Source organism: Hemitrygon akajei, chromosome 21 (assembly GCF_048418815.1).
Source record: "Hemitrygon akajei chromosome 21, sHemAka1.3, whole genome shotgun sequence".
NCBI lineage: Eukaryota > Metazoa > Chordata > Chondrichthyes > Myliobatiformes > Dasyatidae > Hemitrygon > Hemitrygon akajei.
The window spans coordinates 52,355,571-52,372,906 of NC_133144.1; the positions used below are offsets into that span (position 1 = coordinate 52,355,571).

The window sequence follows — 17,336 nt, forward strand, 5'->3', positions numbered from 1 at the left end:
AATGTATTTTATGACTCAAATGCTATGAATGGGGTCTGTCCTGATAACCCACACATAAGCTTCTCATAATTGTGTACTCTGCTATTAAATCATTCTTTGATCCAAAGAATACAGCCATGATGCAGCTGATTTCCCCTCATAGCTAACATACTCCATTACTGCAATGCAATAACCAGATTTGTGCTCTTGGGTAAGCCCATCCTTGAACATTTCCCATAAAATTATTAACTTGACTGCTTGCAGGACAATGCAAAAAGCCAGGCTCAATGTCAAACATGCTAGATAATCGTCAGTGCTTCCTGTAGTGACTGGGATTTTCCCTGAGGCGCTATTTAATTGGTTACCAAAAGGTGATGACCCAAACTTTAAAAAAGGTTGAAATAGAAGATCTATATTAATTAGTGCTGTAATTACATTAGATCCTTCAATATTAACGAAATGAAGGGCAACTGGATTAGTACAGGAAAGTAGGCTGAGATATATAGATTAATGTTAGCCTCATCACTCCGTATCCGTGGAACCATTGTGGAGGCATGCACATTGGAGGCTTTTAAGAGACGTTTGGAAAGGCACATGTATGTAAGAAAGATGGAAGGATATGGATATGGTATAGGTAGAGGGATCAGTGTTTGGGTGTTTTTTGATTTGCTTTTTAGCTGGTTTGGCACAACATTCTGGACTGAATAGCCTTTTCCTTTGCTGTACTGTTCTATGTTTTAAGTCCTTCTCTTTCCTGAGGGACTACCTACTCCTATTCCACCATCAAAAGGTCTTCACCTTTCTTCTCAAAACTTTAACACTGGAAGAGGACAATGCGACTGAATGATCTATCACTGCCCCTACTTCTTATTTTGTTTGCAGGTGTGGCATGCCTTTCTGAAAATTAAACATGGGAAATAAAATATGAAACATTTCAGCCACAGGAACAGGCCCTTCAGTTCACAATGTTGTGCCAAGCCAATTCAATCAGTAATCAAATGGCTAACTGATCTTTTCTGCCTACACAATGCCCATTTCCTTCCATTTTCCTCACATTCATGTAGTTATCTAAGCATCTCTTAAAAGTCTCTGATGTGTCTGCCTCTACCACCAGCCCAGGCAGTACAGTCCAGGCACCCACAACTCTCTGTGTAAAAACATACGGCTCATATTTCCTTTGAAATTATCCTCTCTCACCTCAGGTATTAGACATTTCAACCCTTGAAAAAAGATATTGTCTGTCTACTCTATCTAAGCCTCTCATAACCTTATAAACCTCCATCAGAACTCGCCTCAGCCCTTGCTACTTCAGAGAAAACAACCCAAGTTTCATTATAGCACATGCCCTCTAAACCAGGCAACATCCTGGTAAATCTCTTCTGCACCTTCTCCAAAGCCTCAACATCCTCCTATAATGGGGTGACCAGAACTGTGTGCAATACTCCAGAAGCAGCCTAATTAGAGTTTTATGAAGCTGCAACATAACCTCCCGACTTTTGAACTCAATGCATCAACTAATAAAGGCAAGCATGCCATATGCCTTCTTAACCACCCTATCAATCTGTGTGGCCACTTTCAGGCAGCTACGAACTTGGATTTCAAGATCCCTCTGCTCATCAACACTGTTAAGGATCTTGCCCTTCACAGTGTACTGTCTCTTTGCATTTGACCTACCAAGGTGCAACACCTCACATTTGGCTGGGTTAAGCTCATCTGCCATTTCTCCACCCATATCTGCAACTGATCTATATCCCATTGTATTCTTTTCCAGTCTTCCCCACTATCCACAACACCACAATCTTCATATCATTTGCAAACTTACTAACCCACCCACATGCATTTTCAGCCAGCTCATTTATATACATCATAAACAGCAGAGAACCCATTACAGACCCCTGCCAAACACTGACCTCCAATCACTAATCACTGACCTCCAGCTAGAAGAAGTCCCTTCAACTTCTACCCTCTGTGTTCTATGGACAAGCCAGTTCTGTATCCAAACCCCCAATTCAGCATGGATCCCATGAACCTTAATGTTCTGGATGAGATTCCAATGAAAGACCTTGTCAAATGTCTTACTAAAATCCATGAGGACAACATCAACAGTTCTATTTTCATCAATTACCCATGTCACCTTGTCAAAAAAATTAATCAAGTTAGTAAGACATGACTTGCCCTGCACAAAGCCATGCTATCTCTCCCTATTATAAGTGGACATATTTCCACTTGGAATAATTTACTTATTATTATTTAATTATTTATGGTTTTATATTGCTATATTTATACACTATTCTTGGTTGGTGCAACTGTAACAAAACCCAATTTCCCTCAGGATCAATAAAGTATGTCTGTCTGTCTGTCTGATTTAGGCCATGGTTTTCCAAATGCTCATAAATCCTATCTCTAAGAATTCTCTCCAATAACTTCCCTACTCATCAGTCTATAGTTTCCAGAACTATAGACTATAGTTTCCTTGTTCTTTTCTTGAATAATGGAACAACATTAGCTACTTGCTAGTCCTCTAGAACCTTACCTGTGGTTAGAGAGGACATGAAGATATTGGTCAAGGCCCCAGCAATCTCTTTTCTTGCCTCTCTCAATAAGCTAGGATGTATCCTATCAGGTTCTGGAGACTTATCCACCTTAATGCTTTTAAAAGATCCAAAAGGGTTTTTTTATAATCCTCAAGGGCACTGTTTGATTCCAGCTTCCTGAGCTTTGTATACCTTTTCTCCCCTTTTTGACAAAATTCATCACCCCTTTCAACATCCAAGGTTTCTCACCTTGCCATCCTTGTTACTTCCTTCTGACTGGTACATACCTGTCCTGTACTCTGTACAGTTGGTCTTTAAACACCCTCCACATGTCAGATGTGGACTTGTCCAAAAACAGCTGTTCTTGACTAAAGCTCTCATAATTTTCCCTGTTCCAATTTAACACTCTCCTGCAAGTTCCCTTATCTATAGCTATCTTAAAACTTTAAAGAATTGTAGTCACTGTTCACCCACTGAAAATTCGGTCACCTGGCCAGGCTCATTACCCAACACCAGGTCTAACACAGCCCTTTCTCTTGTTGGACTATGTAGATGTTGATTTAAAAACACCTCCTGGATGCACCTAACAATTCTGCCCCATCTAAACCACTTGCACTAAGAAGGTCCCAGTTTATATTAGGGAAGTTGAAGTCCCCCACATCAACAACCTTACTGTTTTACACCTTTCCTTCATCTGTCTGCATATCTGATGCTCAATGTCCCAGTGACTACTGGGATACTTGTAGTACAATCCCATCAGAGTAATTGCATCCCTTCTATTTTTGAGTTCTACCCATATAGACTCACTGGACAAGCTCTCCATTATGTCTACTCTGAGTACAGCTGTGATATTATCTCTGATTAGGAGTACAACTCCCCACTTCTTTTACATCACTCTCTAACTTTTCTAAAAGATCAAAACCCTGGAATATTAAACACCTATTCCTGTCCATCAGTCAACAGGTGTCTGTAATGGCCACAACATCATAGCTCCATGTACTGATTCATGCTCTAAGTTCATCATCTTTACCCATAATATTCCTAGCATTAAAATACCCACACTTCAAACTATCCATCCCATCATATCTATTACTTTGCTTCTGCCTGTTTTCACTGTCACTAACATCTACCTCTCAATCCTTCCACTTTCTGACCTGGTGCTCTGGTTCCCATCCCCCCTCCATACTATTTTAGACCCCCCCAGAATATTTGATAAGTATTGTAAAGTGTTTGTGAAAATTCTTTACACAAAGATTTTACACATACAAATCAAATTCTCCTGATGTTGAATATGGGGTATTGGAGCAAGATGAAGGGTCTCTGTCCAAAATGTCAAATGTTTATTCTCTTCCATAAGTGTTGCCTGACCTGCTGAGTTCCTTCAACAGTTTGTGTGTGTTGCTATGGATTTCCTGCATCTGCAGAATTTCTTGTGTTTATATATTGGATCAAGTTATGTTTTCAGGACAATTGAAATTCAAGGGCATTAATATTTGGACATAAGACACATTGGAAGAAAAAAAATCTCTACTCTGAACTTCTACCACACAAATCCCGGCCGGCATTCTCGGCACCACTGAGAAGGTGTGACACGGTCAGTGGTGTCACCTTTGAGAAGAGAAGTTACTCTGCAGCACCTTATAAGTATATTTAGAGTTATTGTTTCAGCCCACAGGACGTCACCGCAGTTCACCGTTGCCATCGTGACTGTAATCAGCATATAGGACAAAGATTGAAAATCTGGATAAGTGGTGCCAGAACAACAATCTCTTACTCAATGTAAGCAATAATCAGGAGCCGATTATTGACTTCAGAAGGAAACCAGAGATTCATGAGCCAGTCCTCAAGGGAGGATCAGAGGTGGAGAGCATCAGCAACTTTAAATTCCTTGGGGTTATTATTTCAGAGGACCTGTCCTGTGCCGAGAACATAAGTGCAATTATGAAGAAAGCATGGCACTGCCTCCAATATATATATACACTACCTCCCCACCATCCAACAAATCTAGATGAAACTGTCGCAAGAAAGCAGCATCCATCATCAGGGACCCGCACCACCCTGGACATGCTCTTTTGTCACTGCTGCCATCAGGAAGGTGGTACAACTGCCTCAGGGTTCACACCACCAGGTTCAAGAATAGTTACTTCCCCTCAACCACATGGCTCTTGAACCAAAGAGGATAACTTCACTCAACTTTACTTGCCCCATCATTGAAATTTTTCCACAACTTAACCGCTCATTTTCAAGGAGTATTCATCTCATGTTCCAAATATTTATTGCTTATTTACTTATTATTAATCTTCTTTCTTTTTGAATTTGCAGTTTTTGTCTTCTTCACTTTGGTTGAACACCCAAGTTGGATGGCCATTCACTGATTCTGTTATAGTTAATATTCCATAAATTTGTTGAGTATGCCCACAATAAAATTAATCTTAGGGTTGTATATAGTGAAATATATGTACTTTGATAATAAAATTTACTTTGAACTTTGGTATATACATACTCCTCTCCCATGTCTTGCTCTGTGTCAATTCCTCATCACTTTTAAAATTATCAGCATTTAATCACAATGACTTGGCCTCTATGGTCTTGGGCATCTTGGGCAACAAATTCCACAGATTCACCACCTCTGTCTGAAGAGCTTCCCCCTGTCCCCCCCCCCCCCCCCCCCCAATTCATCTTGGTTTTAAAGGGATGTCCCCTTACCCTGAGGCTGTGCCCTCAGATCCTAGACTTCCTTATTCATGGAAACATCCTCTCTACATTTACTCTAGCTGGGCCTTTCAGTATCCAGTAAGGACATTTAGGTATGTGTACTGTAGGTTCAGTATCCAGTAGGTGCCTGCTACATGTAGCTTGACAGCCACATTACAACCATTGTGATACTTCATTGACTAAAAAGCTTGGGTGATGGTGAATGGAGCTACACAAATACTGGACTTGCTTTGGTACTTACATGTCCATGAAGGTCTGTGTTTAGCAGCATCAGAGCACAAGTAAGTGTATGCACCCCATCTGTAAAAGGATAGAGTTTATATGAGTGTACAAGACCAGAAGAAACCATTTCACCCAACTGGCCAGTCCCAACCAAATTTCACACTCAAATTAACTACAACATCCACATTATTCCTCGTGCTTGGATGGTGTACAGGTGCCCTTTGAGTGGGCCAACATTTCCCTAACCTACAGTACAGTTTTCATTAGATGAAAGCATAAAAACAATCTGATTTTACTGTTATGAAGAGATGAGTCACCAAAAATTGGAACAGATGCTCCATGTGTGGGAACACCAAATATATGGCATTCTTACAACTGTGCTGCCTCTAACTTCATTCCATCAGCATCAATAAAATGAATTTTGGAAGCTCGATCGGCCAGGCTTAATTCTGCTCTTACATCTGATTGTCTTATCAATCTATTTTTAAGAGAAAAGAGTCAATAAAGATTCCCCAGGATTTTGAAAGACCATTTCCAAACTTGAGTCAAACTGAGTCTGAAGACATGCCCAGAGCCAGACAGAATCCGACTATACGCGTTGGGTTTGAACTAGCTTTTCTGATCAGGTTCTGGTCAGATAAATTTGGAAGGTGTTGAGCATACAGTGGTGGCACCATACATTCTCAAATGTGAGCTTAGCTCTTGATTAGAGGTAACGTATGTGCAGCGCACACAGTTTCTGCACATGCCTCTGGGTAGGGTTGAGAATGGGAAACATTAGAACCCCCCTGACTCAGTATGGGTCCGGTGGGCTCAGGTCATGTTCCATATTCCTTTGTGACATAGACAGGGGTGCATTGGCTCACTGAGTTTCCACCACCCTCACAATTTCACTCCCCCAACAAGTTTCCCTGTAACCTATAGAATATAGAACATTGAAGAGTACAGCAGAGGAAAAGGCCCTTCAGTCCAACACGTCTGCACCAAACATGTTCTGTGTTAACCTAGATCTGTTCTGCCTGCAGACTCTTAAATTTCACCTTTGCGACTGCTTCAACCTCAACTGGCACAGTAGCATAGCGGTTCGCACAACGCTTTACTGTGTGGGCAATCCAGGTTCAATTCCTGCCGCTAGCTGTAATGGACTGTGTGGGTTTCCTCAGCGTGCTCCAGTGTTCTCCTTCAGTCCAAATACATATTGGTTGGTAGGTTAATTGGTCATTGTAAATTGTCCTGCGATTAGACTAGGATTAAATTGGGAGATTGCTGGATGCAATCAATCAATCAATCAATAAATCAATAAATCAATAAGGAAATAAGGAAATAAGGAAATAATTCTTCCCATTCCAGGAACCAATTATTCATACCCAAAATGCTGGAGGAACTCAGCAAGTCAGGCAGCATCTTTGGAAATGAAAAAACAGTCAATGTTTGGGATCCTTCATCAGTACTGAACAGGGGGAGATACCTGAATAAAAAGATGGGGGCGGGGGGAAGGAGGATAGCTAGATGATGATTCATGAAGCCAGGTGGGGAGGGCTGGGAAGAGGAACCTGATAAGAGAGGAGAGTGCACCATAGGAGAAAGGGAAGAACGAGGAGACTCAGGGGTAATGATAGGCAGGTGAGAAGAAGTAAAAGGCCAGAGTGGGGAATAGAAGGAGGGGGAGGCAATTTTTTTTTCACCAAAAGGAGAAATTGATATTCATGCCATCAGCTTAGAGCTATCCAGACAGAACGTAAAGCGATGCTCCTTCATCCCGAGGGTGGCCTCGTCTTGGCACAAGAAAAGGCCACGGACCGACATGTCAGAACAGGGATGAGAATCAGAATTAAAATGTTTGACCACTAGGAAGATCTGCTTTAGGTGGATGGAGTGGACGTGCTTGATGAAGTGGTTCTATTGCTCACTGTGTAAAATAACTTAGCCTGCATATGTTCTTTTGACTCTTCCCCCCTCACCTGAAATGCATGTCCTCTAGTATTTGATGTTTCTACACCTGGGTAAAGATTATGACTGCCTACCCTATCTACACCTTGCATTATTTTATAAACTTCGACCAGGTCTGTTCTCTCCAAGTTCCCATTAACTCCCTTCAGATTCTTACCCAACCCCACCGCCCCTTCACTCCAAGGGCCAATTTAGAGGGGCAAATTAACCCACATATTGGGATGAGGGAGACTCTGCACAGACATTACCAGAGGTCAGGATTGGGCAGGACGGCACATCAGGCCGCATCTGTAGTGACAGAACCAGAGCTAATGTTTCAAGTCGATACCCTTCATCACAACTGGATAATTTAGCAAAGGATATTTTGATTCAAAACCTGGATTGAAATCTTACAAAGTTCTTCAAATGGATTCTAGTGACATTACAGGATTCATGTGGGAATGGTTTAATTTAGAAACTGGTTTCTCTCAGAGTAGTTCGATGTACAGTACAATAGGAAGAAATATGTGATATTGCTGATTTTCCTTGAACCTCAAACTGCTCTGCTGTGTATAAGTGTTTCTCACTTAGCAAACAAGGACGTAACACTCAAGGTAACCATGGGGATGATTATTGTTAGTTCCCTATGTATCCATCACTGAAACTAGACCACTTCATTCAATGACAGAATTGTGACTTAATATTTTAAATGCATCAGCAGATCACTGGAAGGATTAAGAAGGGCTAAAGTGAATAAATTATTCAGATACTACATTTAACATAATGAAATGTACATTTTGGGAGCAATTATCAAACAAAAGATGTATCAAACCAGTTAAAAATATATTAAAAGAGATAGTCTTGAGGTAAGTCAATCAGGTTGGTTTTAAGGCGTATGATCATAAATAATAAGACATAGGAGCAGAAATAGACCATTCAGCCCATCAAGCGTGCTCCACCATTCTATCATGGCTGATTGATTTGAAGCCTTTGCAAATCAGGAACCTATCAACCTCCACTTTAAATATACCCAATGACTTGGCGTCCATAGCCACCTGCGGCAATAAATTTCACATATTCACCATGCTCCGGCTAAAGAATTTCTTCCTCATCACTGTTCTAAAGAGCTTCCTTCTATTGTGAGACTGTACCCTCAGTCCTAGACTCCACCACCATAGGAAGCATCCTCTCCACATCCATTCCATTTAGGCTTTTCAATTTTCAATAGCTTTCAATCAGAACCCAACCCCCCCAACATTCTTCCAAGTTCCAGCGAGTACAGGCCCAGAGCCAAACAGCACTCCTCACACATTAACCCTTTCATTCCCAGCATCATTGACCCAAAAGCTTGCTCAGATAGATAGGTAATTAAAGAGTGTCATAAGGAGGAGTGAGGGGTAGGCGAGTAAGTTTAGAGAAGGAATTTCAGAGCAGAGGAAACACGAGGAAATCTGCAGATGCTGGAAATTCAAACAACAACACACACAAAATGCTGGTGGAACACAGCAGGCCAGGCAGCATCTATAAGGAGAAGCACTGTCGACATTTCGGGCCGAGACCCTTCGTCAGGACTAACTGAAAGGAAAGATAGTAAGAGATTTGAAAGTAGTGGGGGAAGGGAGGAAATGCGAAATGATAGGAGAAGACCTGAGGGGGTGGGATGAAGCTAAGAGCTGGAAAGGTGATTGGCGAAAGTGATACAGAGCTGGAGAAGGGAAAGGATCATGGGACGGGAAGCCTCGAGAGAAAGAAAGGGGGAGGGGGCTTCTCTGGTGCTTCCCCCCTCCCCCTTTCTTTCGCCCGAGGCCTCCCGTCCCATGATCCTTTCCCTTCACCAGCTCTGTATCACTTTCGCCAATTACCTTTCCAGCTCTTAGCTTCATCCCACCCCCTCCGGTCTTCTATCATTTCGCATTTTCCCCTCCCCACACTACTTTCAAATCTCTTACTATCTTTCCTTTCAGTTAGTCCTGACGAAGGGTCTCGGCCCGAAACGTCGACAGTGCTTCTCCTTATAGATGCTGCCTGGCCTGCTGTGTTCCACCAGCACTTTGCGTGGGTTGTTCAGAGCAGAGGATATGGACAGCTGAAGAAATGGCCACCAGTAGTGGAAAAATTAAATGATGGACAGGAGAAAAGAAGTATGTGATTGTTCAGATTTCAGAGGACTACAGGACTAGAGGAACTCACAGAGATGGCCAAACAATAGATTTAAAGCAATTTGTATATGATTTTGGACAGGATGAAAGATTCAAAAGTCATAGACAGAAAGGGTCATTAATTGTTTTGATTTGTTGAATCTATGACACCAATTGAATTGTGATGATAAAATCAGAGCACTGTGGATCATGTTGATTAGGAAGGTTTTAGCAAAAGGTCATCAATCTCTAACATTAAATTTGTTTCTCTCTCCTTCCTGCTTTCCCCTCCCCACAGTTGTTACCTGACCTGCATAGTGCCTGAAGCAATATTTGATTTTATTTCCAATCTCTAGTTTATGTATTACTTTGCTGTTGGAGCATAAAAGGGCTGATAAAAGAATAGAGTCTGGGTGACAGTCAGTGGAGTCAATGGCAGAAGTTCAGGATGAGTTTGTTAATGGAGGGAAAATATGGGAGGCTGGGGGGTCATTTCACTGAATGCCCCAACCCAGAACCTGAACAAAATACAAAAGAGCATTAAAACTCTAAGGTTGAGACCAACTACACTAACTTTCACCTGATAATACACGCAATGTTCTGTTCACTAAAATGTTGAGGTGGAGATAACTGAGAGCTTCAGGTTCCCAGGAGCAAACATCAACATTAGCCTGTCCTCGTCCAACTATGTAGATCCCATGGTCAAGAAATCTCATCAGCTCCTTTACTTCCTCAGGAGGCTAAAGAAATTTGACAGGTCCCCATGGAGTCTGACCAATTTTTATTGATGCACAATAAAAAACATCCTACCTGAATGCTTCACAGCCTGGTAGGTACCTCTTCTTCAAGTGACCACAAGAAACAGTGGAAAGTCGTGGACACAGCTCAGCACATCAAGGAAACTAGCTTTCCCTCCGTGGATTCTGTCTATAATTCTCACTGCCTCAGTAAAGCAGCCAGCATAATCAATGATCCCACCCAACCCAGATGTTTCCTCTTCTCCAATGTCCAAGAGGCAGAAGATACAAAAGCCTGAAAGCACGTACCACCAGGATCATGGACAGCTTCTGCTCTGTTGTTATAAGACTATTGAATGGTTCCCTTGTACAATAAGATGGACTCTTGACCTCACAATCTACCTTGTTATCATCTTGTATCTTAATGTCTACCTACACCTAACAACCTCTGTAGCTGTTACACTTTATTCTGCATTCTGCTATTGTTTTACCTCGTACTACAGCACATCAGTGCACTGTGTAAGGTATTGATCTGTATGAACAGTATGCAGGAAATTATTTTCACTGTACCTTGGTACATGTGACAACAATAAGCCAATTCTAATTCCAATTCTCTGCAACCCAAGGACACACTAAAAATATTCCATTCTCAAATCCAGAGTCAAAATTATGTAAGGATCTCCCTAATTGTTACTGCTGCTTCAGAGAAACTTTTCATTTATAGAGAAGATAATGTTTCAGTAAATGATGACAACTTTTCCACAGGTTTTTAAACAAGGAGAAATAAGCAGGTACAGTAGTGTAGTGGTTAGCTTAAGCTTTACTATGCCATTTGTAAGATAGGGGTTCAATTCCTGCTACTGTCTGCGTGCAGATTATACATTCTTCCCATGACGGAATTCACATCTTCTACTTGCTCTGGTTTCCTTCCACATTCCAAAGGTGTATGGGTTACTGTTGGTAGGTTGTGAACATACCACGTTTGCTCCAGAACCATGCTGACATTTGTGGGCTGCCTCCAGCACATCTCAAGACTGTGTTGGTCATTAACACAAAATATTTTAAGACATGTTTTTATGAACAGGTGACAAATAAAGCCAATCTTTACACCTACCCTCTGCAGAGATGGTGTCCGGATTACACTGGTGGTATCTGTGTGAAAAGTGAATCAGTACTCGCTCCCTCTCCTGTGTCTCTCCCATAAGTGCAAACTCCTTCAAGAATGCCCTGCAAGTAGACAGTTGAAACCATTGTTTAATCAGGTACAAGTCAAAATTGCTTCATCCTAGTCCTGCAGCCTAGCGCAACTTATTGGGAGGTGTTGGTCTGCTGCAGATGACACTGCAAAATGGCCACACCAAGAGTTTGTGGGGTGAATGATCACTTCCAGCAAATTGCTTGGGTTCTGTCATGCTTTAATAGGTCGAAAGCTTGGATTTGCACCAATAACTTTTACCTTAATTCTGTCCACAGTGCAGTAAGAGCTTTGGCATCTGAGCATAGATCAGTGAGTGACAATCTCACCTTAGAGTGTAGAGGATGCTTTCATGAGGAGAGCCTAGGATCTGAGGGCACAGCCTCGGGTTAAAAGGACATCCCTTGAAAACTGCAATAAGAAATTTCTTCAGCCAGAGGGTGGTGAACCTGTGGAACTTGCTGCCATGGAAAGGTGTGGAGGCCAAGTCCTTGGGAGGATTTCAGGCAGAGATTGATAGGTTCTTGATTGGTAAGGGAGTTAAATGTTATGGAGAGAAGTCAGGAGAATGGGGTTGAGAGGCATTATCCATGAATGAATGGCAGAGCAGCCAAAATGGGCCAAATGGGATCCTATATCTAATGACCTTGTGGAGTGTGGGTATGAAACCCACTCCAGGGGCTATAGCATGGCTTCTCTCAAAACTTCCCACCTCACTTCCTTTGCCTCCCTATCCCAGCAAACAGCGGGGGGGGGGGGGCTTATGGATGAGATATTAAACCAAAATTCCAGAAGCCAAAAGAAACAGCAGATGCTGGAATCTGGAACAACATACAGAATGCTGGAAGAACTCAGGTCACACATCATTTCTGGAGGCTGAAGATGTAATTCATGGTTGCCACAGCTCGGGGTGTCAGAGTTCTAAGTTGAGTCCCAGTGTCCTCTGTAAGAAGTTTTTCCCTTCTTTACCGTGAAATAGAAACATAGAAAACCTACAGCACAATACGGGCCCTTTGGGCCCACAATACTGTGCCAAACATGTACTTACTTGTGCTGAACATGTACTTACTTTAGAAATTACCTCGGGTTACCCAGAGCCCTCTATTTTTCTAAGTTCCATGTACCTAACCAGGAGTCTCTTAAAAGACCCTATCGTATCCGCCTCCACCACCGTCGCCAGCAGCCCATTCCACGCACTCACCACTCTCTGCATAAAAAACTTACCCCTGACATCTCCTCTGTACCTGCTTCAGAGCACCTTAAAACTATGCCCTCTCGTGCTAGCCATTTCAGCCCTGGGAAAAAGCCTCTGACTATCCACATGATCAATGCCTCTCATCATCTTATACACCTCTCATCCTCCTTCGCTCCAAGGAGAAAAGGCCAAGTTCACTCAACCTATTCTCAAACTCAATGTCATAAATTGGGGGACTACTTTGTGAAGCACCCCTGATCCATCCGTCAAAAGTGAAAACTTCCACTGGCCCGACATTTTTAATCTGATTCACATTCCCATTCTGCCATGTCATTCATGGCCTCCTGTTCCATGATGATGGTGGAGGAGCAACACCTTATATTCTGTCTGAGTAGCTTCCAGCCTGATGGCCTGAATATTGATTTTTCCTTCTGGTTAAAAAAATCCCTCCCCCTTCCCTCTTCATCTATTCCCCACTCTGTCCACTTACCTCTTCTCACCTCCCCCAAGTCCCCTCCTCCTTCCTTCTCTCCTATGGTCCACTCTCCTCTCCTATCAGATTCCTTCACCTCCAGCCATTTACTTTTCCTACCCACCTGGCTTTGCCCATCACCTTCAATCTATCCTCCTTCCTCTTCCCCCCAACTTCTTGTTCTGGCATCTTCCCCCTTCCTTTCCAATCCTGAAGGGTCTCGAGCTGAAACGTCGACTCTTTATTCATTTCCATAGATGTTGCCAGACCTGCTGAGTTCCTCCAGCATTCTGAGTGTGTTGCTCTGGACTTCCAGCATGGGCAGAATTTCTCATATTTACTCTAGATCCTTGTCAGGATAGTGGTGTCTCTGAGTTGCCCAGTCTTGACTTTTACCTTGAGGTCACCACGAACTGGAGAACCCAACAGGGGGGAAAAGCTTGAGCTTTTTAAAACAGAAATGGAGTGCTTTCTACCTTAAATAATTGCCTATTAATTCAAACATATGGAAGGCAGGAGACAAAAGGCTGTTTGACTGAATATAATAAATGGAATATCAAACAATGATATCACCAGGAATACAGCCAATCAAAACTGTAACCCAGCTAAAACCAACAGAAATTTAATTTGCTGGTGTTTACGCAACACTGCAGCTCCTTCCATCCCAATGTTGAAAGCCATCGTATTCTCAAGGAGTCGTGAGCCCTTACAAATATGCAGGAGACACTGGAAAGATAGGACTGAGTGGTGGGAGGTCCTTCTGAATACCTTGTGAATACACACAAAACATGAGAGAAACTCAGCAAGTCAGGCAGCATCTATAGAAAGGAACAAACAGTCGATGGCTTGGGCTGAGACCCTTTATCAGGAGCTTCCCAACTTGCTGAGTTCCTGCAGCATTTTGTGTGTGTTACTCTAGATTTCCAGCACCTGCAGAGGCTCTTGTGCTTGTGAATATGTTGCTATTTAAAGTAGATCAGAGTACACTGACGGTTTTATTTGAGATTAGATTTGATGGGAAGTCAATAAGATAAAATAAAACTTTATTTATCCCCAAAGGAAATTATTGAATATACTAAAGGAGCACTTACATAGACATTATTTGGATTTCATTGGAAGATTGGAAGCTTTCACCATGTGGCACTCCCGAAGTGGGATTAACCCTTCCAGCTCTGTGTTGTATAGTGCTTTCCCCTCTTCACTGGCTTTTAAACTGCTCTTTCAAGTGTAGGACACAACAACCAAGGAGGTCAATCAAACATTGTACTGAAGTCTCAGCTGAGATAACATGGTCAGAACCTGGAGTGGGGATTGTCCCCATGGAATCAGAAACACTTTACTGCCAGTAGATGAAACACACCAGAATTGATGGTGGTTCGGTGACAAGCATAAAACACAGGACAATACCATAACAGACAAGACAATGGTGCAAACAGCCATGAGCAATCAAAAATTAGCGCAAATGTCAATACTCGAACTTAAATAAACGTGAACATATGAACAGACTAAATAATTACCAACAGAATAGAGACAGCAGGAAGGACCATTTAACAGACGTTGTGCAGGGACAGGTAGGGTATTACAAGTGAGTGAGTTTTGTTGAAAAGCTGGATAGCTACAGGAAAGAAGCTTTGGGGATGTCATGTAGTCCTGATGGTGATGGACTTGTAGAGTCTCCCCGATGGCAACTTGGTGAATAGCTGACTGCCAGTTTGAGTGGCCTCCTAGAGGACCACACCTTGTTATATTTTGGAGGCTTGTATGCCTCAATGACCCGAGAGCTATGTTGACTGGAGTCAGGGCTTTGTGCTTTGGCTCTTGGTAGGGTTACCCATGTGTGGCGTGTGGCCAAGAGGTTAAGGCATTGGACTAGCGATCTGAAGGTTGTGAGTTCAAGCCCAGCTGAGGCAGTGTGCTGTGTCCTTGAGCAAGGCACTTAACCACACATTGCTCCAGCTGAAAATGGGTACTGAAAAAGCTGGGATAGACCTTGCGATAGACTGGCATCCTATCGGGGGGGGAGGGGGGGGGGAGGGGGGGGGGGAGGGGGGGGGGGAGTCCCAGTTGCTTCATGCTTCATACCGGCATAAACACCAGCCTGATGAGCTCGGGACAGACTTTAACTTTTAGACAAACAGGTCAAAGGGTAGAGGCCAGACTTAGAGTGATCTACCAATCCTCCAGGTTTGGGGATTCAGCTAAAGGGCTCACAACCCTGACTGGTCAAACAAAATTGTTTCAGAAACAGCAATGAAGAATCCTTGTACATCTGTGTGTGACGGTATTCCTGAATCTCCACCTGGGACTTTCATGACAGAGAGGAAACTACTGACTCTATGAAGGAAGACGTGAATGCCGCCAAAGATGGAGGACCTTCAGTGCTGCCCTAAACACCAGCAGCATAACAAGCAAAAGAAGTAGCTGTTTGAGTGAAGTCAGCAGTAATTTTTCCAGCTTTTTTCTTCGCACTGGTGATGAACAGGTTTTTTCTTGCCAGCAGCTGTCAGCCAATGATCTTCTCCACTGAGTGGACCACTAATTTCAACCAGGACTTGGAGAGGGAAGAAGCAGCAGAAAACCAAATGGTGATTGAGTGGTCACAGCACTTTTAATGATGGCTGAGTAAAAGTTCCATCAGAATACACCCTGAGATGTTAAATTTTCTAAAATGGCATAGGAAAAACCATCTCTGCTGGGCTTTCCTAGTGATGAGCATAACATGCTCGTCTCACTTCAGTGTACTGGTAGTCCCCAGGAATTTCACTGACTCAACCACAGACATTGCCTGACTATTAATTTCCAAGGGGGGGGGGGGGGGGAAGAAGTAGGGATTTGTTTGCAGAAGTCAAACCTCATTTCCACTGTCTTGATAGTATTAAGCTCCAAGTTGTCATGAGCACATCTGTCTTTGACAGTAGATCAGATCAACCACAATCCTGCCATCTGAGAACTTTAGGATTTGTCTGTGGAGGTGCAGTCATAAAGACATAGAAAAGTACAGCGCAAAAGCCCTTTGGCCCATCTAATCTGTGCCAAACCACTTAAACTACCTCCTCTGTTCATTTGTATAAAGTGAGAACAGGAGGGTTGAAACAACACAGCCCTGGGGAGAGCCTGTGCTTATAGACATTGGACCAGGCAAGTAGGAGCCAAACCTTACATACTGCTTCTCTGAACCACAAATTGTGCCAAACTGGTTACACACCACCTACAATGGCTGTGCCAGAGACATTACACAAGTCTTTGATTGACCTCATTGATCGTCATTCCAGATGTTGTATACTGTATATTTAGAGGATTTTGCTTGACTTGATTAACTTTGGCAAGCTTTAGAGATTCTGGCAAGGACTTCTGTAATAAAGTGGCATCAATGTTCAATTAGCTAAAATGTTTTAAATGAGATACTAGGGAAAAGTCTGACAGAAGACAGATTTATGGTTTTTATTCCATACCTCAGTGCGTGGTCCAAGCTCAGTCCCGTGAAGTCGAAAAATCGGAGGTACTCCTCAGCCACCATCTTACTGAAGTCATTACTGAAACGAGGAGAGAATAAAGATAGACAAAGGGAATGAGAGGAGACAAATAACCTCGAGAGAGGGAGAGATGGACAGAGTGATTTACAGACAATAAAAATGAGATGGTGCATTTACAGAATGGTAGACAGAAGGCATGTGAGAGTCTATTAGGGAGACAGAGAGAGGGGGTATAGGGAGAAGAGTGTCATGGGAAAAGGGGAGAGAAGAGAGAGAAATAGAAAGTGGCAGTCAAAGAAAGAGAACAAGAAGTGAAAGAAAGTGGGAGAGGAGAGGGGAGAAAAACAGTAGATTGCTGGATGAAAGAGAAGCTGGTGCGCAAAGCAAGACAGAGGAGAAAGGGAGAGGGTATAAGGAAAAAGAAATAACGACTGTAATGAAAAACAATGGGAAATTCAGTAAGGGAGGAAGAGGCAACAAAGAGAAAGGAAGGAGAATCATAGAGAAGGAATGTTTGTAAGAGAAAGACAGAGAAAGAGGGTGAGGGCAAAATTGAGAGGGAGAAAAATGCTGAGTTTATTACCATATACTAAGGTGAGGTACAGGTACAATGGAAAAATTGCTTGCAGCAGCATCACAGTCACATAGATTCAGAGAACACAGAAAGGAATGAATACGGAAGGCTGACACACAAGTATCACAAGGATGAACTCATGAGGAGTGGAAAACTTTTATTGGGGACAGGTG

At 42.7% G+C, this 17,336-nt stretch overlaps 1 protein-coding gene across 9 annotated transcripts in view; it reads right to left on the reverse strand.

The window, feature by feature from the left end:
- LOC140714305 (PH and SEC7 domain-containing protein 1-like) overlaps nt 1-17,336 on the reverse strand; it is a 226,103-nt gene that overhangs the window by 79,683 nt on the left and 129,084 nt on the right. For all 9 annotated transcript variants that reach the window (XM_073025411.1, XM_073025416.1, XM_073025415.1 and 6 more), the window contains 3 exons: nt 16,569-16,649; nt 11,369-11,481; nt 5,470-5,528 (listed from right to left, as the gene is read on the reverse strand). In XM_073025411.1, coding sequence (XP_072881512.1) covers nt 5,470-5,528; nt 11,369-11,481; nt 16,569-16,649 — 253 coding nt within the window. The remainder of the gene's footprint in view (nt 1-5,469; nt 5,529-11,368; nt 11,482-16,568; nt 16,650-17,336) is intronic.